The following is a 27972-nucleotide window of genomic DNA, read 5'->3' on the forward strand; positions in this document are numbered from 1 at the left end:
ACCTAAATGCCTATCAACATATGAATAGATATAGACATGTAGAATGGAATACTACTCAGCCACAAAAAAGAGGGAAAATTTGCCATCTGCAACAACATGGAGAGACCTGTAGAATATTATGCTTAGTTCCAATGCAGGGAGAATGGGTTGGATCACTGGTTGGGAAGCTAAGATTCTACATGCCTTGCGACCAAAAAAACAAAACATAAAAAACAGAAGCAATACTGCAACAAATTCAATAAAGACTTTAAAAGTGGTCTGCATAAAAAAAAAATCTTTAAAAAAATTTTTATAAAACCAAAAAAAAAAATCCCAATCTGAATCCATGCTAATTTTAATAAATAAGATTTTTTGCTAGGAACTTACCAATTTTTCTGAAGTTTGTAGCTTTAGATTTCCTCTGAGGACTATTTATATAATCTGGAGCAAATTCAATCTCTAAGAGTCTTTGAAAGTTACAGACTAAGGATATGAAGGGTTGGCATATTTAGCAGTGATGGAGCAGCCAAGAATTTTAGTTTGAAGGATCATACTAGGCTTGTTTCATTACAATCAATAAAAGCAAGTTGAATAAATAAATAAATAAAGGAGCAGACACTGTTATGAGCTGACTTATGTATATCCCCCACCCCCCACCAAATTCACATGTAGAGGTCCTAACCCGCAGTACCTTAGAATGCTACTATATGGAGAATATATGGAGCCAGGGCCTTTCAAGAGGTAATTAAGTTAAAATGGGGTCTTTAGGGTGGCTGTTAGTCCAATACGACTGGAATCCTTATAAAGAGAGAAGATCAGGACACAGAAAAAAAGGCCAAGGGGCAGCAATGTGAAGACACAGTGAGAACGTAGCTCCCTGCAAGCCACGTAGCTCCCTGCAAGCCACGGAGAAAGGACTCAGAAGAAAGCAACGCTACCGACACCTTGACCTTGGACTTCCTACCTCTAGAACTCTGAGAAAATAAACGTCTACCGTTTAAGCGCTCCCCCCACCCGGTCTGTAGTATTGTGTTACGACAGCCCTTGCAGACTGTACATATATTATCTGACAAGCCTCAGAGTTGAATCCAACAGTCATTTATTGAATATCCACTGTACCATTTGACTATGCCCCGTGCTGGCTGGATGATGCAGGCAAGGTCTCTCTCCCTTAAGGGGCCTCTAGTTTGGCGAGGCAGACAATCATGGTGGTGAAGAATAATTTCACACAGGCTCAGAAATGTATATGCACCATCAGCTCACATCCTTTACCTAACTGAAAGATATTTGCGGCATAAACTTAGCACCTTGCCAAACTAACATGGGTTTGGTTTTTTTTTTCTATTTTCTGTGCCAGACCTTTAGTTGCGGCACGTGGGATCTAGTTCCTGACCAAGGATCAAACCTCAGCCCCCTGCACTGCGATTGCGGAGTCTTAGCCACTGGACTACCAAGGAAGTCCCTACCATAGTTTTAACAAAGGCTTTTGACTTCCCTGGTGGCTCAGATGGTAAAGCGTCTGCCTACAATGTGGGACACCCGGGTTCGATCCCTGAGTCAGGAAGATCCCCTGGAGAAGGAAATGGCACCCCACTCCAGTACTCTTGCCTGGAAAATCACATGGACAGAGGAGCCTGGTAGGCTACAGTCCATGGGGTCGCAAAGAGTCGGATACGACTGAGCGACTTAATTTTCACTTTTTAGTTGCAAGCAAGAGAAACCAGCACAAAACAGCTCCCAGTGAAAAGGAGCAGCAAGGGGTTTTTTTTTGAACCACAGGCAACAATCTCTTGGTGGTGTAGCTGGGCCACACAAGCTTTGAAGCCAGTTCTTGGAGACATGTCAGCAATCAAGGTCATTCCTCTACTTGCTGCACACTGGCTTCTCATCCTTGACCTCTCTACAGGTCTGTTTTCTTCTCAGTCTCAGTTGTTCATCATTCCTTCCTTCTCTGTGGAAATGGACATCCACCCCCCACCCCCGCTAACCCAGCCCTGGGTCCGTGACACTTTTCCAGTCCCAGCACCACTAACCAATTGGCTGGTAACTTATTGCCCAAGTTCTGGGAGAGAGTCTAGTGGTCCACTGGGACCATCCCTTGTCCTTTTGGCTCGGATCAGCGTGGGTGGGAGAACAGTCCACACATGGCCATTGGAACTGGAGAAGAAGGCCATCCTCAAAGGGAAGTGAGACAGGGCAAACATCTCGACAGTTTCTGTTTACAAGAATCAGAGTAGAATTCAATAATATTGAATAAAGGGAAATTCATTCCATCCATCTGTAAGTGAATCTATTTGCTTTGATTTAAACATGTGATTTTCAGACCTGATTGCACATGTCACCTGTGGAGTTTCAAAAACATGCCAGTGCCTGGTCCCACCTTTTACCATAATATTGGAGTCTGTGAAGGTGGGGCCCATGTAATTTTTTTTTAAGTTTTTAAATACTCCAGTGATTCCTGACGTGCTGCCAGGATTGCAAACTTCTTGTTTAGGCTTCATGCCATTATAGTTTAGACTTCAGATTTTGGATTTCATATCTTATTCTTAAATGATGTGATCAAGTTAGAAATCATGTACCTCTGCTAAAATTTCATCAGAAATGCAGATGACACCACCCTTATGGCAGAAAGCAAAGAGAAGCTAAAGAGCCTCTTGGTGAAAGTTAAAGAGGAGACTGGAAAAGCTGGTTTAAAACTCAACATTCAAAAAACTAAGATCATGGCATCCAGTCCCATCACTTCATGGCATATAGATGGGGAAATAATGGATAACAGTCAGACTTTATTTTCTTGGGCTCCAAAATCAATCACTGTGGACAATGACTGCAGCCATGAAATTAAAAGATGCTTACTCCTTGGAAGAGAAGCTATGACAAACCTAGATAGCATATTAAAAAGCAGAGACATTACTCTGCCAACAAAGGTCCATATAGTCAAAGCTATGGTGTTTCCAGTAGTCATGTATGGATGTGAGAGTTGGACCATAAAGAAAGATGAGCGCCGAAGAACTGATGCTTGTGATCTATGGTATTGGAGAAGACTCTTGAGAGTCCCTTGAACTGCAAGGAGATCCAACCAGTCAATCCTAAAGGAAATCAATCCTGAATATTCATTGGAAGGACTGATGCTGAAGCTGAAGCTCCAATACTTTGGCCACCTGATGCAAAGTGCCAACTCAATTAAAAAGACCCTGATACTGGGAAAGATTGAAGGCAGGAGGAGAAGGGGCTGGCAGAGGATGAGAGAGTTGGATGGCATCACTGACTCGATGGACATGAGTTTGAGCACGTTCTGGGAGATGGTGAAGGACACATAAAGTCTGGCGTGCTGCAGTCCATGGGGTCACAAAGAATCAGACACGACTGAGCGACTGAACAAGAACAACAACTGCTGAAATTTATAGCAAAATCATCATTGAGTATTTTGGGGCAAGAAGAGCTTCCTTTGGCAGGGGCTAGTAGCTCAGTTGATAAAGAATCTGCGTGCAATGCAGGAGACCTGGGTTCAATTCCTTGGTCAGGAAGATCCCCTGGAGAAGGAAATGGCAACCCACTGCACTATTCTTGCCTGGAGAATCCCATGAACAGAGGAGCCTGGTGGGCTACAGTCCATGGGGTCGCAAGAGTTGGCGACTTAGTGACTAAACCACCACCATTATTAATTTGAAGGTAACTTTTTATATTTCTATACGATTTGTTGTTGTTTTTTAATTGCTAAGTTGTGTCTGACTCTTTTGTGACCCCATGGACTGTAGCCTGCCAGGCTTAGGTTCTGGAAAAGTTGATTATCAGTTTCTTTGGAATGTAATAGTCTTCTGGAGAAATAATAAAATTAGTGCCTCCCACAAATCTTCTCGGACTCTGCAGTGGAAACCTCCAGCAGTCTTCCCAGATCTCAGATTTCTCTTCACTGTTTTTGGGCTCCCTTCTCTGAACTTCTGTGTTCTATTGCTTCCAAATGCCAATACCTGGAACTTTCATAGGCTTCCCAAGTGGCGCTGGTGGCAAAGAATCCACCTGCCCATGTAGGAGACACTAGAAACGTGGGTTCGATCCCTGGTTGAAAAGACCCCTGGGAGTAGACAATGGCAACCTACTCCTGTCTTCTTGCCTGGGAAATCCCATGAATAGAGGAGCCTGGTGGCCTACAGTCCATGGGTCACAAAGAGTCATATGGGACTGAGCATACACACACATACACACACGTAAACATTTAATTAAAGGGGGCTTCCCAGCTGACTCAGTGGTAAAGATCTGCCTGTCAATTCAGGAGCCGTAGAAGACTGGGGTTCGATCTCTGGGTCAGGAAGATCCCCTGGAGGAGGCAATGGCAACCCACTCCAGTATTCTTGCATGGGAAATCCCAAAGACAGAGGAGCCTGGCGGGCTACAGTCCATGGAGTCGCAAAGAGTCAGACACAACTGAGCAGGCATGCAGTCAGAACTTTCATAGAGCTTCCCTTGGACTATTGAAGTTTGTCTGCCCAAGAAAAGAGCAGGAAATGCCTGGGAGTTCACCCCTGACCACCCCACCCCACCCCCACTCCCCCTACCCCCGCTGAAAGCCAATCACTGACAGGTGTGGTGTGCCAGCCAGGCTCCCTTACTAATGAACAGTCTTTTAGTATCATTTTCACTGCCATGTCAAGCTAAAGCCATTGTTTCTCCCTAGTTATTTCTATTGTGAGTATTTCTATAATAAATATGAGTTCACAAATTCTTATCTCGAATATATTAATAAAAAACAATTTAAGACAGTCAACTTTACGTAATTGTATTCTTTCTGTGTAATATTATCCCCTTCATGGATCGCAGTCTTGTCGTGGCTAGGGGGTTGCATAACTCAGTGAAGCTGTGAGCGATACTGTCCAGGGCCACCCAAGACAGACGGGTCATAGTGAAGAGTTCTCACAAAACGTGGTCTGCTGGAGGAGGGAGATGCAAACCACTCCAGTATTCCTGCCTCGAGAACCCCGCCCCACGGACAGTATGAAAGACAAAAAGGTAGGACGCCGAAAGATGAGCCCCTGGATCGGAAGGCGTCCAATGTGCTGCTGGAAAAGAGTGGAGGGCAATTACTGACATGCATTCAGTAACACTATTTATAACCTTCCAGATAAAGAGCATCAAGGCTTTACGTCTTCCTGCTCTTAGGAACAGAGTAGGGAAGTAACCCCTTGAGAAGTCACCGAATCACTGGGAAATTCCCAGGAACAAAGCGTTCGGAGGAAGGAGAGTAAGTAAACGAGCAGGGAGGGATTGGTTGAGATTTGTAAACAGCGTGGAAGTAGATTAGATAGGTTGGTGTGAGTTGATGTTGGGGAATATAAAGAGGGATATTCAGAACAAAGAAAAAAGAGTGGTAACACGAACAGAGGCCAGATGGGACTTGAAAATCACTTAAAATTGCACCGTGTAATAAAATAGAAGACAGCTTGGCGTTTCCTGGGGCTGCAGTTATGACTGCTGCCACAAGGAGGCGCGCTCTGACCACACTCACTTTGCTCTCCTGAGAGCGTTTCATTTTCCCACTCTGCAGTCTTCAAGGGCTCTAACTAGAGGTCTGTCACACTCCAGCCATAGTCAGCCAGCCTATTATTAGTGCCAAGTCTTCCTCCTGGAGCAATGACAGTGTAAATTTCAGCAGTGGCAGAAAGGGGACAAATACAGCTGTTGTGAGTTTTAGGATAATTGCTACAGGCCATTTGGAGACAGCTTTATAATAACAGCACTTAACATCAACTTACACAATATTTCACTTTTCGGTTTATTTTTCCCCCTTGACACTTTTTAACACGAACTTGTTTATCCACTCAACTCATGTGAACCTGGAATTCTTTGCCCCCTAGTTTTACAAAGTGAGGCTTGCAGCCCCCTGAAAAGTATGTGCTTTTTTTTTCCTTCTCTTTTAAAAAAAAAATTTTTTTTATTGGAGTATAGTTGATTTACAGTGTTGTGTTTGTATGTACATATTTTAGGATTCTTCTCCCATAGTATTGAGTAGATTTCCCGGTGATTTCACTAGGTTCTTATTGATTATCTACTTTATATATATGTGTGTGCGCGTGCTTAGTCGCTCAGTCGTGTTCGACTCTTTTCGACCCTGTGGACTGTAGCTCACCAGGCTCCTCCGTCCATGAGAATCTTCCAGGCAAGAATACTAGAGTGGATTTCCATGCCTTCCTCCAGGGGATCTTCCCCACCCAGGGATTCAAACCCATGTCTCTTATGGATCCTGCATTGACAGGTGGGTTCTTTGCTACCAGCCCACCTGTATAGCAGTGTGTATATGTCAGTTCCAAACTCCCAGTTTATCCCTCTTCCTCCTTTCTCCTTTGGTAACCATAAGTTTGTTTTCTATGTCTTTGAGTCTATTTTTGTTTTATAAATACGTTCATTTGTATCATTTTTTTTAGCTTACACATTTAAGCAGTATCATATGATATTTGTCTTTCTCTGTCTTAATTCACTTAGCATGATAATCCCTAGGTCCATCCAAGTTGCTACGAATGGTGTTATTTAGTGCTACCGTGCTCTTTCATCTCACTGTCCAGCCTTTTCGTGTGCTATTCCTTCTGCTCTCCAAGGTCTCTCCTCCCCTAGCTGACTATGATCTTCACCCAGAACAAATGCCATTTGTGAAAAATCCTCTCTTCACCTCCCCCACATCCACGCTCTTCCCCCATCCTCCCCACCCGGCCCTCCCAGAACCAAACGGCATGTGGGATCTTAGCTTCCTGATCAGGAATCAAACCTGTGGCCCCTGCAGTGGAAGCATGGAGTCTTTACTGGACCACTAGAGAAGTGCTCTTTTATTCCATCTTCCCCGGTTCACCCATATGCTGGCATTTATCTCACTGTATTCTAGGTGTTTCTTATCCATTACCTCCACCCCAAGATCCTTGAACCCTCTTATCTTTAGGTCTCCAGTGTCTACCACAGTTCTCCATACAGTGAATGGATGAACAAGTAAAACAAGCTCTAGAAGGTCAAATCTCTTGCCCATCTTGAGTCTAAAGCAGAGACTGAAATATCTAAATTTAGACTCAAACCAGAAAAATCTTACTGGCCTCTGTTATTGATCATTTATTTCCAGGCCTCTCCATTCCTGAATGAACCTAAACAGGAAGTCCTGGGCTCTGTGGTGAGCCACAGGTCACAGGAGACTCCCCAGTGAGGGCACAGCAAGACTTCAAGGCTCATGACCTGTGCATAAGGCCTGGCCAGCATGGCACACTGAGCAAGGCTATTGGCCTGACTGTGCAGCCTAAGCAGTTTCCTGGAACTGCTCTTGTGGGGAGCATACACAGAAACAGCAAGCGCACAGTTCTATATTCCTGTCTTTGGGGGGGACATCTCGCTCCTGATGACCACAAGACCCCTGAATTTTAAGCCGCCTCTGAGAGAGTCAAAGAGAGGCATGAACTTCCTGCATTTGTGTCCCACGTTTATCCTTTGCGTGACTTGCTGGTAGGTTCTGGAACAAACCAAATAAAAGCAATCTTGATCTAAACCCAAATCATCTTTTCCCCCCATCCTTTATGAGGTGGATAGTGAAAGAAGAGCGTATTGGATGTGGTTGTGAAAAAGCTACGCCCTTCTTGGTACCATCTTTCTTGCATAAACCAAAATTCTTTTCTGTCTATTGATTAATTCCTTCCTCCCTCTCCTCTTTCCATCCTTCTCAAACATTTAATGAGCACTTACTAGGTACCAAGCTCTGTGCTGGAGACAGAAAGATGAATAAGATACAGTGCTCTGCCTACAAGGACTCCACAGAATCCTGAAAGAGATAGGAGAGTAAACAAGTAATGATAATGCACTTGAATAAGTGCTGTCATGGAGGGGTCTGTGAAGCCTTGTAAGTTCAAGGCATTGGGCCCTAGTGTGTTAGTGGGTGTATAGTAACCAGCTGGTGGGAGGGACCCTGATTTTTAGTGTTTGCTGGTTCCCATGTAGCACATACTCCCAGCATGGCTGATTTCAAACTACTAACTAATATCATTGAATGCAGAGTTTGGAAGGGATGTACACAGTTCCACCCAACCCTTTTTTTTTGTCACTCTGGATGCTTTCAGGATCTTAGTTCCCCAACCAGGGATCGAACCCATGGCCCCTGCAGTGGCAGCGTGGAGTCCTAACCACTGGACCACCAGGGAAGTCCCCACTGTTGGCCCGTTTGATGCAGTAAGAGCCCGTTTCAGTACACCACCATGATTTCTGCCCTGTGAGATTCTGAGCAGAGAATTTTATTCCTTGCTGTGCCTGGGTTTCTGACCTAGAGAACTTTGAGGTCACAAATGAGCTTTGTTTTAAGTTGCTAAGTGTGTGGTAATTTCTTGTGCAACCATAGAAAACTAAAGAGAGCCTATTATACCCTTTTTACAGATATGAAGAATGAAGCTTAGAAGCAATAGCAGTTTGACCAAGGCCATGAGCAGCTAACAAATGATGCAGTTAGGAGGCAAAATAAGGTATGTCTGACTCCAAAGTCTGGAACCTTAGCTCCTATGGTCTCATAGAAGACCATGTCACATAACCACAAAAGGTCAGGGTCATGAGGGGTCACCTTATTTGTTTATTTTTGTTTATTTTTAGGGACCAGAAAATGCACATTAGTATTAAAAAATGAAATCCTGTGCGAGGAAGAAAATCAAACGTTGAATGTAGCCTTGAAGTGGTTACCTTGATATTTATATCAGAGGACAATGCTATGGAGCAGAAGAAATTTCATATGGGACTCTACTCATTAAATATTTGAGTTTGGCTTCAGTGACCATTTCTGCTTTCCTCCTCCAGCCTGACCAGATGTGCTCAGAAAATTCGGTTCCCCCTGAATATGTACATCTGTCAAAATTCCTGTCAATTTTAGCATGACTGCCAAGGGAGTGAACAAAGAGAGTTAGCGATTAACTTCAAAGAACTTTGTTGGAGAGGAATAAAGATATTTAAGGCCTATTTTGTGAACTAATTGCATTTGCATATTTATGGGATTTACTGATATAGCAGTAATTAAAAACTATTTAGTAGTCTTAAAGGACACATAACTCAGTTGCTGTTTGCATAATAAACACTTCCTTATTATGTTTGCATAATAAACCGTCTCCCCCTGCTTCTTCAAAAGACTGGCCCATCTAAAGGGTGTCATATCTTACTTGGAAATAATGGAAAACAAAGTGTGCAAGGGCTCATGGGAATGTGGAGAGGGGACCTCTGAAATAAATATATTTCTAGGTGCTCTCTTAATGGTTGATCTGGCCTGAACTGCTATTAGAGAATGGCAGATTTAAACCTCAAATTGTCTTTCTTTTTCCCAGGTGATATTTAAGAAGCCTGACTGTGTATCGCCTGACAGTTCCACTTTTTTTACTTTAATACCCTGATTTGTTTGAAGTGCCCGAACAGGGTTCACCTTGTACTCATCCTTCCTAAAGAGATGTCTTGTGTGTGTGCTCAGTCATGTCTGACTCTTTGTGACCCCACGGACTGTAGCCCACCAGGCTCCTCTGTGCATGGTATTTTCCAGATGAGAATACTGGAGTGGGTTGCCATTTCCTCCTCCAGGGATCTTCCTGACCTAGGGATCAAACCTGTGTCTCCTGCATTGGCAAGCAGATTCTTTACCACTTGAGTTGCCTGGGAAGCCCCCTAAAGATATTTTTAAGGATGCTTTTGAACTGTGGTTTTGGTGAAGACTCTTGAGAGTCCCTTGAAATACAAGGAGATCAAACCAGTCAGTCCTAAAGGAAATCAGTCCTGAATATTCATTGGAAGGACTGATGCTGAAGCTGAAACTCCAATACTTTGGCCACCTCATGCAAAGGGCTGACTCATTGGAAAAGACCCTGATGCTGGGAAAGATTGAAGGCAGGAGGAGAAGGGGATGACAGAGGATGAAATGGTTGGATGGCATCATGATGGATATGAGTTTGAGCAAGCTGTGGGAGTTGGTGATGGACAGGGAAGCCTGGCGTGCTGCAGTCCATGGGGTCACAGAGTCGGACACGACTGAGTGACTGAACTGAACTGAAGGAGAGTGAAATCTTTGACTAATGGGTTGTAAGAAACAATGTGAGTAAAAAGTGCTGAATTTAGTCAGTGAGAAGAGACAGTTTCCATGGAAAATTAAAGGTTGAGCAAGGGACAGACACCAAATGTAAAGGCACTGAATATATAAACTAAACCCAAATTGGACAGTATGGTTGGGAAAAGAAAGCTGTGAGCCATCTGGTGGTGCAGAGCAGGGAGATCAAGGGAAGATCAGGAAGGATTTGGATGCAAACTACTTCGAAGACAAGTCACTCATACAAACCTTTCCTGTCTCAGCAGAATTCATCAGCCAGTAAAAAGCTGTATAAAGCTGTAATAGGCAGGATCACCAGACTGTTGTTAAATTAACTAATGAAGGTCATAATGTACCTGTATTACACATCATTAGCAATGGCCTTCCAGTAACAGATGGGTATATGAGAAGGCGAGACAGAAGGGAGGACAAGCATGTCCCAGAGGGGTTGACTTAGAGCCATGGCTTACTAAAGTGTGTGGCAGGATGATAATGTTGATTACCGTCTCAATTAAACCTTTGCATAAAGGCAAGCTTCTGTGTCCCCTGCCCATGACAAAGTGCACTGCTGCATGCAGCTTGCCTTTCTCCTGTCCTAATTCATCTCTTAGGTGGGAACCAACAGTTCAGAGCATTTGTGGAAAGTGATGGGACTTTGAGGCCCTGACCAGTCCTTGGTGATCATATCTCTTGTGCAGGCCTGCTCAGTCTCTCGTGTCTTACTCTTTGTGACCCCCATGGACTCTAGCCCTCCAGACTCTGTCCGTGGGATTCTCCAGGCAAGAATACTGCAGTGGGTTGTCATTTCCTCCTCCAGGGGATCTTCCCAACCCAGGGATCAAACCCGAGTCTCCTGCATCGCAGACAGATTCTTTACCTCTGCACCAAACACTTTCTTTCTCTCAAGGTTATTTCTGAAACTCATTCTGTTTCCTTTGCTAGGTTACATTTCCTTTTTTTTTTTTCCCCCTGAAATATGTTCAAATGCACAGCAAAATTAGAAGCGTAGTAGAAATAACTCACTGCCCTCTCCCTGCTAGCCATTTGAGAGTTCTTTGCAAACATGATGACCTTTCACCTGTGAGTACTTAGAGAGTTATTCTTATGAACAAGGACATTAATTTACATAATCTCAATACAATCAAAATCAGGAAATTATCATCATTATGTCACTACAGACCCTGTTGAGTTTCACTAGTTCACCCCAAAATGTTCTTTATAACAAAAGTATCCACTTAAGAACCACACATGGCATTGAACTGTCAGGTCTGTTTAATCTCCTTTTGTTTGGTACTGTTTCTCAGTCTTTCTTTAACTTTCATAACCTTGACTCTTTTGAAGATTACATGCCTACTGTTTTGTAGAATGTCCCTAAATATGGAGTTTCCTCCAGGATACATTCAAGTTATGAATTTTTGGCAGGATGAAGACAGAAGATTGCATCTTCTCAGATCCTATCTCCTGGTGCACAACTCATAACTGGTGATGCTAATTTTCATTATTTGATTGAGGTGTTGTCTGCCAGGCTTCTCCACTAGTAGATTTTTTTTTTTAATCTCTGTAATTAATAAGTATTTTGTGTCAATGTCCTGTTGTTCCTCATCAAACTTTCACCAACTGGCTTTCATCACCCATTCATGTTTCTTCTGTAAATTAGTTATCACTATAAAGATTCCATTCTTTCTTCTACATTTATTAGCTGGCATTCTAATTTAAAGGAAAAACTTTCCCTTCTTCACATTCATCTCTTTATTTAAATCAGGATAGACTTGCAGAATATTTGATATCCTATTTTGTAGGTTATAATTCTTTGCCATCATTATTGGTTTTGAAGCTCCTGTCATCATAGATTGGGCCAGAGAGAGCCCCTTCAAGCTGGCTATGTCCATGTATCCCATTCCCATAATTTCTTTAGCACTTTTTTATGCTACAAGGAGGTTTTCAAGGCTCTTATATTATACTTTCCTGTCCCAGCCCTGACTCACACATTTCTCCATTTCTTCCTTGCAGGTATTAGAGACCAAGTTCTGGGTGTTAGGCGTGCTCACTGCTGTTGGGGTGTCCTTGCTCCCAGGCCCTCTAGTGGACAGAGCTGGGGACATATGCATTTATAAACAGAGGCACACACGCACCGTTACATTTGTGTTTATTTCTGTATTTAGCGACACGTGTTGAAAACCAAGGGCTCACTCTGATACTTCCAAAACCAGCTCAACACTACAGGATTCATCCTAGTTTTTTCCCTTTCCATGTTTGCAGCTTCTTTCACCAACAGTGGGAAACCAATCAGGCTACACTGAGAGACAGCTTCGTGATTCTAAACAAAGGGATCAAATAATTAGGAGAACAGGGATCAGGTATATATTTCCCCTCTCAATTTGTTCCATGAAAACTTATCTCAAACCAGTGGGCTCTACATTTGATTTAGAGTAAAAAGCAGGCAGATGCTGGAAACGGTATGAAATTTAATTTTTGTTTCTAGAGCATCTAGGAGTCTACTAATGGAAAATAAATTTATGTGGAATGATGCATCTTTTTTCCTTAATAATTAACAGTGAATGGGGCTCAATCAAAACTGAAAAAAAAACTTTTTAATGAACATTAAACTTTTGTAGTTTCATCTTTAATAAGCCTATACACATGCCCTCTTATGTAGTTACTTTCTGAATTGTGGGCAGTGAGAATTTAAGAAGCATTTCTGTTTATCAAAAAAAAAATCAATGTTTCTTTTAATGAAAGGGGATTAGGAAAAACAAAACACACCGTTCCCACTGTACTGTTTGCAGTTGCTGTTCATTTGATGACACCAGGCTTCCATTAGCTTAGTGTAATTCAAGAGTCCAATAATCATTGTCAAATGCTGAAGATGTTCTGCATAAGTCTGATTTAGAACAGCTATTTGGATCTCAATTATTAATGAAATTAGTGTCCTGAATGTCAGCAAGAGCATTGCCTTAGGTAAAGGCTGTAAAGGAAATCATATTAGTGTGGAATTTCCCCTCCTTAGGGGCTCCTCTTAGATTACATTATTCACTTAGCTATCTCCTGTCAGGGAAATTGAAATGTTGGCCACGATCTGATCCTGGGGCAGAACCAAATGGAGAAGTTAAGGGGTATTGCAATGGCATCGGTTCCAAAACATTTGTGTGGTGTTGGTATTGCCTTTGGTCCCCTTCAGTGTTTACAAAACAGCATCGGCAAGGACAGCATGAACCGGCAAACAGGGAAGAATGGAGCAGAAAGGAGCTCTTTTAGGAAAGACTGAGTGACGTTCTATCCAGTAGGCAAGTCGTGTTTCTCAACTTCAGGACGTGCCTGGGGAATACTGGCAGGTGTAATGGCTCCTCTGTGGCCCTTCGTCCTGGCAGCTGCCTCGGGTGAGTGCGTTAGTGATTTTACTAGGCATCGAGCATTAACACCTAGAACCTAGAGACAAGCCTTTCTACGTTGTGCTGTGTACCTCCTCACAAGTGTTTGCTTTTATTTACCATCTGTAAAATGCCAGGCCTGTGTATCTACAAGGAGACCAACATTTTGTTGTGACTTTGCTCCTACAATTATAGGTGCATATATCCATAGGGCCACACAGTGCGGCTTTCCACAAAGTTAAAAGTATGTTCTGAAATGTTACAGTTGTTGGATAAATTTCTCCTTCCTTAGAAATCAAGCTCTCTTTACAACAATTGATGTTGAGAGTTTGGGGCATTCTGTTTCAGATTTACTTTTATGTCTGAAGAGTATATTTTTATTATCCAAAATAGTCTTGGTCTTTAGAAGCCCACGGAGAGAGTCCCTTGGATCCATCCTAGCTACAGGCACCTGAGTGTTATTTTGGTGTTAGGGTTTTACATCTAGTCCTACAAAGTCTGTATAGATGTGGAGTGGAGTGTTTCTCTAAAGAGAGCTGTAGAAACTTGCATGTTTTGAATGTACAGTTCCCCTAAAAATATACTTAAGAAACGAATACATATATGTTGTGTATATATATATATTTCCCCCCCTACATTTCTGCAATTGAATTTCCATGGTGCCAGTATTAACTCTACCATATTGAACATTTGAGTTAGGATACAATTGGTTCCTAGAAAACATACACAAATCAAAAATTTATGTTCATGCTAGTGTTTCCCAACACCCCTTGTTCCTGAGGGTTCTCCTAGAGCTCATATCTGAATTTCCATGTTTTAAAATATAACTGAATGTGGAATGAGTCAATTACAGAGATGAGGAAGGAATTTGGTGGCCAAGCAGCTGGAAATGATTTTTTTATTGGATAGAGAAGAAAAATAGCCACTTATCATTAAAGTTTAAAAATCCTGGATGTTGAACTTAAAGGATAAAAGCATCTTAATTATAAAAATGAAAACAGAGGAAATTTCATTAAATGCCAAATGGGTTTCTTAGCAGAAAATAATTGTCAACATTAAACGAAGCAAGATAAAATAGAAAAATGAAGGTTTTGAAAATAGAAGAAATTCTTCTTAATGATTTCTCTTTCTAATGTTTTGTATTACGCTTGATTTTTGTTCTAAATGTGGCAGAGAAAGTGTTTTAATAGCGTCTCATAGTCAGCACTTGACCATAAATCATACTGAGAACGTTAGTTGCAGAAAAGTTTACTCTTTGAAAATTTTACTGGGTTAATATCAGGTTGATTTATAAATATAAGAGCACTTAACAAACCACCAATTTAGAGCTGAACCCAGAGGCAGTGTGCTGGAATAGGATAGGAGGCCTGAATTAGAACCTCGTGGTCCTACCACACTGCTCACCAGCCATGTGACCCTGGGTGAGTCCATGTACCTCAGAGATTCCGCTTCCCTGTAAGTTTTATTTTGCATATTCATGAAGGCCAAATAAGAACGCGTTATGAAATCATCAGGTGCAATGCAAATTTAAGATATTGTTGACCCCAAAACACACAAACCCAGAAAATAACAATGAGCTGTTTCTTTTCCAAAACTGTACACCATGCAACTCTTCCTTTTTGTTTTAAATTTGATTGATTTATTTATTTTATTGGAGTATAATTGCTTTACAAGGTTGTGTTAGTTTCTGCTGTAGAACACAGTGAATCAGCCATGTGTGTACATAAAGCCCCACCCTCTTAGTCTTCCCTCCCAGCACCATCCCACCCCTCTAGGTCATCACAGAGCGTGGAGCTGGGCTCCCCGTGCTCTACAGCAGGTTCCCACTGGCTGGCTGTTTTACACATGGTAGTGGACGTATACAAGTCTTCTTTTGAAGGGCTACTCACTGCTGTTCCCAGTATTCTCAGGGAGCCAGGTCGGTGTAGTATCAGAGTAAGAGCTTGGTCTTTGGATCCAGATCCGCCTTGTTTAAATTCCATCCTCTTCTCTTGCAAGCTGTGTGATCTTCAGCAGTACTAACCTCACCAAGCCTAGAGTCCCTCACCTGTAAATGAGTCCTAACAGGATTGTAGAGTACCTCTCTCATAAAGCTCTTGTAGAAGTTAAATGAGATAATTTACGTAAAGGGCTCTTAGCCCAGTGCCTGGAACACAGCAAGTCATTTAATCAGTATTAGGTATTTAATAATACCACACACCTAAACCTTGTAACCTCTCAGATATATGTATTGTTATCTATTGTTCAGTAGAAATTGATCAGAGACTAGACAGGAAATTCAGGCGAGTCTTTACTGGGGCCCCTGCTGCAGCAGGGAGAAGTTAAACAAGTAATAGTTACCCTAGCTCACACTCAGAGCTGAGCTGGCTCTTTACATGGGATGAAGCTAGGGGCAGGTCTGTGATCGAGCCAGAGGTGTGGCTTAGGTGTTTTGCCCACCACTTTGGTAGTGGTGTAAGCAGGGGACAAACACAGTACCCTGCTTTTGCTCCCCACTCTTCAGAAGTGGCATTTGGGATTTGGGTCTTTTTGTATCTTGTTCATAATTTGCCCCAACTACACATGCACATGGTTCTTTTTAGTCCCTTATAGCGTCTTTGTATTCTGTTCCTCCAGGAGACGTTTGCCCAGGTGCAAACACTACAGCAGAGGACCCTAGGTCCCAGGTCCCAGCCTGTTGCAGTACTAGTCTCTTACAACCCTAAAGGTGGTATACTCATAAACCAGAAACAGCTCTTTTCATCAAAGTGCCCAGAACACTTTAAGATAGGTATGTATGTAACTCATTGAAATAAGGAAAGCAAAGGAATAATTCTATTCTATTCTTATCTTTTTAAAACCTCTCTTTACCTAGAAGTGCCTCATAACTCAGTTCGTAACATATTCTACTTTTCAGAAATCTTACAAGCGCATTGTTTGCTGCTGATTATTAGCATTCAAGGAGGCAGTGCTAGTGTGGTATCTTTTCTGGGTCTGTTGATAGCTTCCATCAGTGTCTGTTGAAACATCACTGAACTGTGAGTCATTTAGTGCTTGTGTGAATGTCACATTAGCTTTCAAGGGGCATAATTTACTGTTAATTAATGGTCACTTAAATCCTTAATCTCTCTCCTGTAATTGATCTTTCTCCTCAGGCAAATTTGTATTCATAGTAGAAATGTAATTTATTATTTCTTCCCATTTTAAACAAAGAACTGTTTCCCCCTGTAGTTTATTTAGCCATGCTTCCCTTTGCTTCTTTTCTCCTATCACTCCCGGTTTCTCTTTTGTTCTTATTTCCAGCTTCCAGAACTTTCTCTTTTTACCCAACGACTTTGATTCATTCTTGAAAATATGTTTATCCATTAGGGACCTATATCCACAGGAAAGATATCAGAGGGGAATTTGAGGCCCTATGAGCAGAGGGTGTAGAGAACATTCATTTCTCAGAATTATTAACTCTGTCTCGGATGGTTTCCTGTATTGAAACACACACATTTCAGTGTTTTCCCAGCTGGGACTTGGGAGATTCCAAGCGAGGTAAAACTGAAGTTGCCCTAAGTGAAATTCACAGGAAAAACACCAGACTAATTTTTCTTTGGGGTCCAGAAGTCTTTCCCATGGGGTCGACCGGCAAGAAACAGTCCCAAGTAGAGAGATTGAAGAAGGGGGCAGAAGATAAGATGGTTGGATGGCATCACCAACTCAATGGACAGGAGTTTGAGCAAACTCCAGGAGATAGTGAAGGACAGACAAGCCTGGCGTGCTGCAGTCCATGAGGTCACAGAGAGCCAGACGCAACTTAGCCAGTGAACAACAGCAAAACAGAGATTCATACCACATCTTTGACCATCTCAGTTCACAAAAACTAAAGATGATGCGTGATGTGAGCCACCCACCTTAGTTCCTGCATGCCTGAAGAGCGGCTGCCTCTTCTGGCTTCTTGTTGGATGAATAGTTAGGGAGTTTAAAACGCTCATTAGATTCCCAGCTCGGATGGTAATGAAAGTGAATATTCCACTGCCCACAATGAGTCTGGAACGTCCCCTCCAGCACCATCGTTAGCATTTTGGTCACACGGACATTGATAAATCATAGAAATTGCTGCCTGTGGCGGCGAGTGACACGGCATCATTCATAAAGAGATGGGTATAAACAGGATTGTCGCACAGGGGGAAGGTACCTCATTTCCAGTTTCCTGCTGGAGCCTGCGTACCTTCAGCAGCTCATCAAAATAACCATCAAAACCGCAGAGAGTCGCGGTGAATTCACGCGCAGGACACCACGGATAGAGTTCGCCCGCGCTGTGGCGGGGGATGTGCAATTTGCTTCAGTCCAATGACTGAGGGAAGCTTTGAATCCCCCAGGGGTCGGCAAAGCTGGTGAACAAAATATCTTTTTGCAATTTCGAGAAAGCCCTCACAGATTTGTCACTTCCAATTGCTGGTGCTCATTTCTCTTAGTTGCTTTCCCCTGGCCTCTCCAGCCTCGACACTCATCACGGCTCCTCCACAAATCAAGATTCCTGGGTCACAGGAAATGGTTGTTCCCTGGAACCTCAGAGAATTTTCCCAAAATGAAGATCTCATTTTCTAACAAGTGCATTTTAAGACAGACTGAGTGAGAGAACAAATATGATTTTTGAGGAGAAAAATATGAATTGGATTTTCCTTGATCCATTATTTAGAAATCCACACAGCTCTTTGGATTCAAGTGGTTTGTCCGTGTTTCTGCTTAGGTTTTTTATGTGATTTTTGAATTATAAATGGAAAAATCGAAAGAAAAATCCAAGGAGGAAGCTGGTTAAGTGCATCGGAAGCTTTCTCCTGTGTACCAGGAGGGGGTGATACAGGAATAAAGAAAGGATGCTGTCTTCAAGATGCAAGATAGCTGTAAAAACAGAAACGTAGAGCAAGTTTGCATCCTCAGAGATGGAGTTGATTTATTTATCTTTACAATGAGATTTCTCCATTGGGCATTTAGGCCATCAGCTGACTTAATGTTTTTATTCTTTATTGAAGTATGGTTGATTTACAGTGTTAAGGTGTGCAATAAAGGGATGCATTTACACACACACACACACACACACACACACACACACGTACGGGCTTTCCAGGTGGCGCTAGTGGTAAAGAATCCACCTGCCACTGCAGTGGACACAAGAGATTTGATCCCTGGGTTGGGAAGATCCCCTGGAGTAGGGAATAGCAACCCACTCCAGTATTCTCGCTTAGAAAATTCCGTGGACAGAGGAGCCTAGCAGGCTACAGTCCATGAAGCTGTAAAGAGTTGGACACGACTGAGCACTTTTACTTACACATATATATTCTTTTTCAGCTTCTTTTCCATTGTAAGTTATGATAAGATGTTGAATATAGTTCCCTGTGCTGTATAGTAGGTCCTCAGGTTTTGATTTTTTTTAACCTATTTTATATACTGTGTATATGTTAATCCCTAATTCCCAACTTATCCCAACCCCCTCTTTCCTCGGAGAAGGTGATGGCAACCCACTCCAGTACTTTTGCCTGGAAAATCCCATGGACAGAGGAGCCTTGTAGGCTGTAGTCCATGGGGTCGTGAAGAGTCGGACACGACTGAGCGACTTCACTTTCACTTTTCACTTTCATGCATTGGAGAAGGAAATGGCAACCCACTCCAGTGTTCTTGCCTGGAGAATCCCAGGGACGGGGGAGCCTCGTGGGCTGCTGTCTATGGGGTCGCACCGTCGGACACGACTGAAGCGACTTAGCAGCAGCCTCTTTCCCATTTGGTCACTGTAAATTTGTTTTCTGTATCATCGGCGTATTTTAAATGTGTCTGACAAAATGTCCATGAGTTGGTTGTGAACTTCAGCAGATTGGGGTGAGCTAAAAACTATATTCTTCAGGAGTGACCAAGCCCTGAGCAGTCTGAAGTCTCCTGAAGATGCTAAGTTCTTATTTTCACCCTCACAGTGATAGCTTTCTTTTTCAGGAATCCTGGCCATAGATACACCTCATTCCAGGAGTCCTGCTCTGCATCATCTCACCAAGCAGCTATTACAGACATATCGGAAGGAAGTAAGGCCAGTTCACAACTGGACCCAGGCCACCACTGTATACTTGGACGTGTCTGTTCACGCCGTGCTGGACGTGGTAAGGACCATCCTACCGTCTCCTAGTCCCATGATTCTTTTGTAAAACTACCAGCTATTTATGCAAGAGAAGTTTTTTTCTTGAGACTCTCATTGAGCCGATAGAGAAGTTAGTGTAAGATTCATCTTAGCAGTGAGCCTGGGTTATCTATTTATTAGGCAAATCATGCTAACTCGACCCCAACTTACACTGTGAGGGGCAGATAGTCTAGAAATGGGAATTTCACGGAATTAAGATGCTTTCAGAATTGTGGGCATAGGTCACACACATATTTTACAAGTATTGCTGCAACCAGAAATGATAATAGATATTATTTTCTGTGGTTCGCATTTCTTAGTGGTAACAGTAGGTTTATGAAAACAACTTCTACAACTTACTGCTTGCAATTTTAAAATGAGAAAAAAAAATGTCTTGGTTTCCTGAGTTTTTAAGGGACTTTATACCTAAGACATTTGCTAAGGGTGGTAGAAAGATTTGTTTATTAAAGCGTGTCTTTCCTACCATGGCTGAAAAATGGGTTATTGTGGGAATTAATGAGAAAATGCATGTAGTTACTAGAGATCTTAGTAAACCCTCAGTAGGCAATAGACTGTATAATTATCTATGCTCCTTTCTCCTTTTACTCAATTACAAAGTCTTCAATATTAATAGATTCTAGATTTACTTTGATTTCTTTTAAAATCAGACTTTACTGAACTTGTTAACATAGTTTAAAATTTTTTTTCAATTTACTTTTCAAAATCTTTTTCCAGTTGAGAAGTAATATACAGATAGTATATTGTATATATAATATACATAATAATTTTATATTTTATTTTATTTATATTATATTATTATATATCATAATATTATATAATAATATATTATAATATTATAATATATTATTTATTATATATTATTTATTATTATATATTATTTATATTATATTTTATTATGTACATAATATTGTATAATATAACATACTGAAATGCACAGATGTTAAGTGTACAGTTCAATGAGTTTTGATAATTGCATGCACCCACATAATTCATATCCCTATCCATATATCAAACATTTCCATCACCTTACAAAGATCCCCCATTTCTTTTCCAATCACCATCCCCTCCATCCACAGGGAAAACCACCATTCTGATATCTGTCATCATAGATTATTTTTGCCAATTCTGGAACTTCATAAGAATGAAAATTTACTGTATGTACTTTTTTGTGTCTGGATTTTTCATTCAGCATAATTTTTTTCCCTGTGTTTATTTATTTTTTAATATTTTTATTGTGGTAGAAGCCAAGTAATATAAAACATACTATTTTAATGATACTTAACTGTACAGTTCAGTAGCACTAAGGACATTCACACTATTATGCAACTTTCATCATCATCCATCTCTGAAATTTTTCACCTTCCTAAACTGGAACTCTGTCCCCATCAAACACTAACTCCCCATATACCTTCCCCACCCCACCCCACCCCCTGGCCCCTAGCGTCTACCAATGTACTTTTTGACTCTCTGAATTTGGCTATTCTGGGTACCTCATATAAGTGGAATCAAACAATATTTATCTGAACCTAATGTATATTGAAATGTTTTTCTAGGTTCATTCATGTTGTACATAGTAGCTTTTCTTTTTTATTGATAGGTAGTATTTGGTTATGGCTATACCGTGATTTGTTTATCCACTCTCCTGTTGATAAGCATTTGTGTTGTTTCCAGTTTTAGTATATTATTTCTAAAGCTATGAACGTTTCTGTACAAGTATTTTGCTGTACATATGCAAAACCTAGATGTGGAATAACCACCACTTCTCATAGAATAGATGTATATTTAATGAGAAACTGCCAGATTGTTTTAGAAAGTGATTGTACATTATAACTCCCACCCATCAGCTATGAGAGTTCCCATTTCCCCACATCTTCACCAACATCAGGTATTATCGGTTTTATTTAACTTTAGCCATTGTGGTAAACATGTAGGAGTATTTCACTGTGGTTTTTTTTAATACATCCCATGACTAATAAATAGGGACTCTTTTCTAATGTGTTTATTGACCACACGTGTATCTGTCCTTGTGAAGTATCTGTTTAAGTCTTTTCCTATTTTTTATAGTGTTGGTTGTTGTTTTTTTATTATAGATGTATAGGAATTGCTTGTATATTCTGAATACAAGTCCTTTGTCGTCTATGTATTGCGAATGTTTATTCTCACTCTGGCTTGCCTACACATTTCCCTAATGGAGCTTATGATGAACAAAATTTTAAAATTTAATGAAGTCCAATTTTACCAGTTCATTTATTTATGGTAATGTTTTCTGGATATTGGAGAAGGAAACAGCAACCCACTCCAGTATTCATGCCTGGAAAATCCCATGGACCAAGGAGCCTGGTGGGCTACAATCCATGGAGTCGCAAAGAGTCGGACACGACTGAGCGACTTCTGTGTGTGTGTATGTGTTTCTGGATATTGTCTTAAGAAATCTATTCCATGTTCATCAAAACATTTCCTATATTTTCTTTCACAAGATTTATGGTTTTTAGTTTCCTTATATTTAATTCTATGATATGTTGAAAATTAATTTTTATAATGGTGTGAAGTATAGGTCAGGGTTTTTATTATTGCTGATTTGTGTTTTGTTTTTACATTTAGAAAGAATTTGTTCTGGCACCATTTTTTAAACTTTCTCTTTTTCCATTGAATTGCTTTGGTATCTTGACTGAAAATTAAGTTAACTGAGAAGTGTCAGACTATTTATTATCTTGAAATCAGATAGTATGCATCCTTGAACTTTATTCTTCATTTTTAAGATAGTTTGACTTCTTAGGACCTTTGTACTTCCAAATAAATTTTATATTCAACTTATCACATTTTACTTAAAAAAACCTGCTGGGAGTTTGTTTGGAATGCTGTGAGATCCACAGAGAAATTTAAGGGGCGAATTGATATTTTAACAATATTGAGTTTTCCAGTTGTTGAATATGGTATTTCTCTCCATTTATTTGGGTCTTCAGCAGTGTATTATTTTTAACGTAGAAGTTTTGTACATGTTTCTATTAAACTTATTACATAGTATTTTTGATGCTGTTATAAATATTACTTAAAATTTTAAATGTTCTGTTTATTTGTTGCTATTATAAAGAAACTGGATTAATTTTGTATGTTGACTTTGTATCCTATGACTTTGAAAAATTCACTTACTAATTCCAGTAGTTCTTTTAAAATTAATATTTTCTATATATGCAATCATTTCATTTGCAAATAGTTTTACTACTTCCTTTTTTAATCTGTGTGCCCTTTATTCTTCTTATCTTGTCTTACTGCATTGTCCAAGACCTCTACCAGTGTTAATGGGAGGGACAAGAGCAGACATCTGTATCTGTTCCATCCTCAGGGAAAAATCTTTCACCGTTAAATATGGTGTTAGCTATAGATTTTTCATAAATGATCTTTATCAAGTTGAAGAAGTCCCCTCCTATTTTTGTACACTGAGAGATATTTTTAAAATCATGAATGTTATGAATTACACCAATATTTTTCTCAATCAATTTGAATGGTCATATGATTTTTGTTTTATGCAGTTAATATGGTAAATTATTTTTGATTGATTTTCAAATGTTAAACCACTCCTGCATTCCTAGAATAAACTCTACTTGATCCTGATATGTTAACCTTTTTATATATTTCTGAATTTGAATTCCTACTTATGATAGGTTGCATCTATGTTAATGAGGAGTGTTGGGCTATGGTTTTATTTCTTGTAATGTAGTTGTCTGTTTTGGGTATTGGTTTTATAAAACCAGATGAAAAGTGTTCTCTCCTCAATTTCCTGAAGGAATTGTGTAATATGGATAATTTTTTTCCCTAATGTTTGATAGAATTCACCAGTAAAACCATCTAGGGCTGGAGTTTTCTTTGTGGGAAGGTTTTTAAATATAAATTCAATTTCACTAACAATATACAATTTTTCACATTTTCTATTCTTGTGTCACTTTTGGAATTTATATTTTTCAAGGAATTTGTCTGTTTTATCAGAGTTGCAAATTTATTTTTTCATAATATTCCCTTTTAATTCTTTTAATGTCTAAATGTCATCAGTGATGCTACCTCTTTCATTCCTCATATTAGCAATTTGTGTTTTCTCTTATTTCCCTTGACCAATATTGCCAAACTGTTTATCAATTTATTTCTTTAAAGAACCAAATGTTGCTTTTGAATTTTCCTTTCAGTTTCTATTTCACGTCTATCTACTCTTATGTTTATTTCCTTTCTTCTGCTTACTGTGCACTTGATCAGTCCTTCTTTGTCTAGTTTCTTAAAATGGAAAGTTGTATTATTGAGTTTAAACCTATTTTCGTTCCTACTTTTAGCATTTAAAGTTATAAATTTTCCTTCAAACACGAATTTAACTGCATCCTATGAAATTGTGATGCATTTCAAAATTTGAGGTATAAATTATACAGACTGAAACTCATCTTTTTAAAGCCAATCCCTTCCCCCGCTAACCCCAGTCTCTGGTAACCACAGATTTTATTTTTCTCCCTGTGTTTTTGCCTTTCTCATATAAATGGAGTCATATTGTGTTTTCCTCTTTGTCCTTTGGCTTCTCTCACTTAGAATAACGCCTTTGAGATCCATCCACGTTGTGTTGTTGCATGTATCAGTAGTAGTATTCCATTGTGCAAATGGACTGCAGTTTATGTATTCACCAGCTGTTGGACATGTGAGTTATTTCTGAGCTCCAGCAATTTTGAATAAAATCACTATAAATATTTGTGTATGTTTTTACTTCTGTTGGGTAAATACTTGCGAGTGAGTTGTATAAGGCAATTTTACCTTTACAAGAAACTGTCAAACTGCTTTCCACAATGGCTGGATCATTGTACATTCCGCCTGCAAATTATGAGTGTTTCAGTTCCTCCACGTGATTACCACACTTGATATTGTCCATCTCTTTAAACGGTAATCATTCTGTTAGGTTGGTGGTGGTATCTCAATGTGGTTTTAAACTCATTTCACTAAAGACTAATGATGTTGAACATCTCTCTGTGTGCTTATTTGTCAACTATCTATCTTTTTAAATGAAGTATTTATTCAAATCTTTTACTTTTTAAAAAATAGGGTTGTTTGCTATCTTATTATTGAGTTGCAAGAGTTCTTTGTACAGTTTTAGTCTATTTCTGGATTCTATTCTGTCCAGCTAGTCAATATATTTCTCCTTACTTACATCAATATATTGTGTCAATTATTGCACATTACAGAAGTCTGAAGTCAGGTGGTGTGAGTCTTCCAAACATCATTTTATGTTTTAAAATTGTTTTGACTCTTCAAGGTGCTTTGCATTTCCATACACACCTAAGAATTAGTTCACTCATTACTATTTTTAAGACTGACATATTTTTTATTGAGGTTACATGAAATCTATAGATCAATTAAAGGAGAGTCAAAATCTTAACTTCTAATCCATGACAACACTGTATCTCTCCATTTGTTGAGTTCTTTAATTCTTTGTATAATGTTTAGCATTTTTCAGTTTTGTACATATCTGGTTAAATTTAATCTCTAAGTAATGCACATTTTTGATGCTATCATAAATGGTATTTTAATTGTAGGTTTCTGTTTCTTTCTAGCATACAAAAATATAAATGATCTCTATATATTGGCCTTGACCCTACCATTACATTAATTTTTGAGCCTTTTTGTAGATTTTTTTCAGATCTCCTATGTAGAAGATCATGTTGCCTGTAGATAATGAAAGTTGTACTTCCTTCTTTCCGATCTTTATACCTTTTGTTTTATTCCTTATTGTACTGGCTCAAACCTCTAGTACAATGTTGACTAGAAGGTTACACTGTTCTATAAATATAAATTCAGTAAACATGTTTATAGTATTGCTAAGGGTTCTTACAATGTCAGTGTTTTTTGTTGTTGTTCTATTAATTCATGGAGAGGTGTATAAAAATCCCCAACTATAATAATGGTTTGTCTCTTTGTCATGTTATTAGATGCATATACATTTAAAATATATGTCTTCTTGACAAATAGAACCTTTTACCATTATGAAATACCCTTCTTTACCTCTGGTAATACTTTTTATCTTGAAGCTTTTTTTTTATGCTTACTTTTTGCATGGTATATATTTTGCCTTCCTTTTATTTTCAGTATCTGTGGCATTGTATTTAAAGTCATTTCTTAGAGAGAGCAAGTAGTTTGGTCTTGCTTTTTTCAAACTTTTTACTTTTAAATAATTAAAAATTTATTGGAAGTTGCAAGTAAATTTATAGAGAGGTTCTGTTCACCCTTCACCCAATGCCCCCTGTATTTATCTTGCATGAATTTGGTATAGCAGCAATACTAGAAAATTGACATTGGTGCTTATTCTGATTTCTCTAGTCTCACATATACTTATTTGTGTGTATGTGTATTTGTGTGTGTGTTTCTCTGTAATTTCACTATGCGTGTAGCTTTGTGTAACCTCCACTACCACCACATGGATCTACACGGTCTTCACCACAGGGTTCCCTGACACCGCTCACTTATAGACACAGTCCTTTCTGCTGACAACTCCTGGCAACCACTGGATCTCTCCTCCATCTTTATAATTGTATTATTTGAAGACTATTATATAAGTGGAACCATATAGTATGTTCCCTTTGAGGTTGCCTTCTTTCATTCAGTAGAATTCCCTTCAGGTTCACCCAATTGTTCACTCCTTTTTGTTGCTGAGTTCCAGGGTACTGCTGTTTTAACCTGTCAATCTGTGCATTTTAATTGGAGTGTTTTATCCATTTATGAATACCATCTTGCTATTTGTTTTCTAGCTGTCTCATCTGTTTTCTGCTCCTCTTATCCTGCCTTATTTGGGATAAACTAAATATTTTTTAATATTTGATTTTAGTTCCTTTAAAATCAACTTGACTTTTTTGGAGTCCCTCTGTGTATTATTTTTAGATGTTATTTTAGGGGTTTCCATACCCATCATTAACTTAATATAATGTACTTAGAATTAATGTTATTATAGTTCATAAAATACACAAAACTTACAACAGTAAAATTCCACATACCTGTTCCCTTTACATTTGCATACATAATGTATCGTACAATACAATGTTATTATTTTAATGTACTTTGTTAAAATAATTCAATAATTTCTCTTTAATTTATTTTAATGGAGGTGGTTTTCTACGTTAATATTTGAGTGCTATGCTATGAATTACAGACTAAGATTTTTTGACTGAGATTCAGGTATTGAAATTGATGGAAAATAGTTTAAAGTAAAAGTATAAATTATCTGTTATAACAGAGTTCAAATTATTTTTTATCTGATGTAAGTTATTTTAGCATAATTTTTCTCTAGCTTAGATAAACCCCTACTCATTAGTTCATCATAAGCAGGTGCATTTAAATGGAGCACACACAAAAAATCCCCCATTTAGTTTAACAGTTTCACTTTATCCAGCTTTACTTTCCCATTCACACTAGTAAAAGCACTATATCCAGGATCCTAGAAAATACTTTTTAATCAAATGGCAGAAAATGCCCACTCTTACTCTCCACAATGTAGTCTTACACAATGCTCCAATAGAAAACTCCTTTAAATCTCTTTTCTATTTTGATGTTGATCTAGAATTTTAGAGACAATTTTATGGGGCTGCATCTTCACCTACTTAAGAGATATTCAGTTCAGTTCAGTCGCTCAGTCATGTCTGACTCTTTGCGACTCCATGAATTGCAGCACGCCAGGCCTCCTTGTCCATCACCAATTCCCGGAGTTCACTCAAACTCATGTCCATTGAGTCAGTGATGCCATCCAGCCATCTCATCCTCTGTCATCCCCTTCTCCTCCTGCTCCCAATCCCTCCCAGCGTCAGGGTCTTTTCCAACGAGTCAACTGTTTGTATGAGGTGGCCAAAGTATTAGAGTTTCAGCTTCAGCATCATTCCTTCCAATGAGCACCCAGGACTGATCTCCTTTAGGATGGACTGGTTGGATCTCCTTGCAGTCCAAGGGACTCTCAAGAGTCTTCTCCAACACCACAGTTCAAAAGCATCAATTCTTCAGTGCTCAGCTTTCTTCACAGTCCAACTCTCACATCCATACATGATGACTGGAAAAACCATAGCCTTGACTAGATGGACCTTTGTTGGCAAGGTAATATCTCTGCTTTTGAATATGCTATCTAGGTTGGTCATAACTTTCTTTCCAAGGAGTAAGCATCTTTTAACTTCATGGCTGCAATCACCATCTGCAGTGATTTTGGAGCACAAAAAAATAAAGTCAGCCACTGTTTCCACTGCTTCCCCATCTATTTGCCATGAAGTGATGGGACCAGATGCCATGATCTTTGTTTTCTGAATGTTGAGCTTTAAGTCAACTTTTTCACTCTCCTCTTTCACTTTCATCAAGAGGCTTTTGAGTTCCTCTTCACTTTCTGCCATAAGGGTGGTATCATCTGCATATCT

General features: G+C 39.6%; 1 protein-coding gene and 1 long non-coding RNA gene across 2 annotated transcripts in view; both read left to right on the forward strand.

Moving 5' to 3' along the window:
• Positions 1–5934: 5934 nt before the first annotated feature.
• LOC129627623 (uncharacterized) lies at positions 5935–8964 on the forward strand. The gene is made up of 3 exons (XR_008702649.1): positions 5935–6226; positions 8368–8453; positions 8578–8964. It is a non-coding gene; the product is annotated as an uncharacterized LOC129627623 (long non-coding RNA).
• Positions 8965–13139: 4175 nt separating this feature from the next.
• HTR3B (5-hydroxytryptamine receptor 3B) overlaps positions 13140–27972 on the forward strand; it is a 41315-nt gene continuing 26482 nt past the window's right edge. Inside the window, exons 1-3 of the mRNA XM_055548181.1 lie at positions 13140–13155; positions 13351–13419; positions 19363–19523. Of these exons, the coding sequence (XP_055404156.1) occupies positions 13140–13155; positions 13351–13419; positions 19363–19523 (246 nt within the window). The remainder of the gene's footprint in view (positions 13156–13350; positions 13420–19362; positions 19524–27972) is intronic.

Source organism: Bubalus kerabau, chromosome 15 (genome assembly GCF_029407905.1).
Source record: "Bubalus kerabau isolate K-KA32 ecotype Philippines breed swamp buffalo chromosome 15, PCC_UOA_SB_1v2, whole genome shotgun sequence".
Lineage (NCBI taxonomy): Eukaryota > Metazoa > Chordata > Mammalia > Artiodactyla > Bovidae > Bubalus > Bubalus kerabau.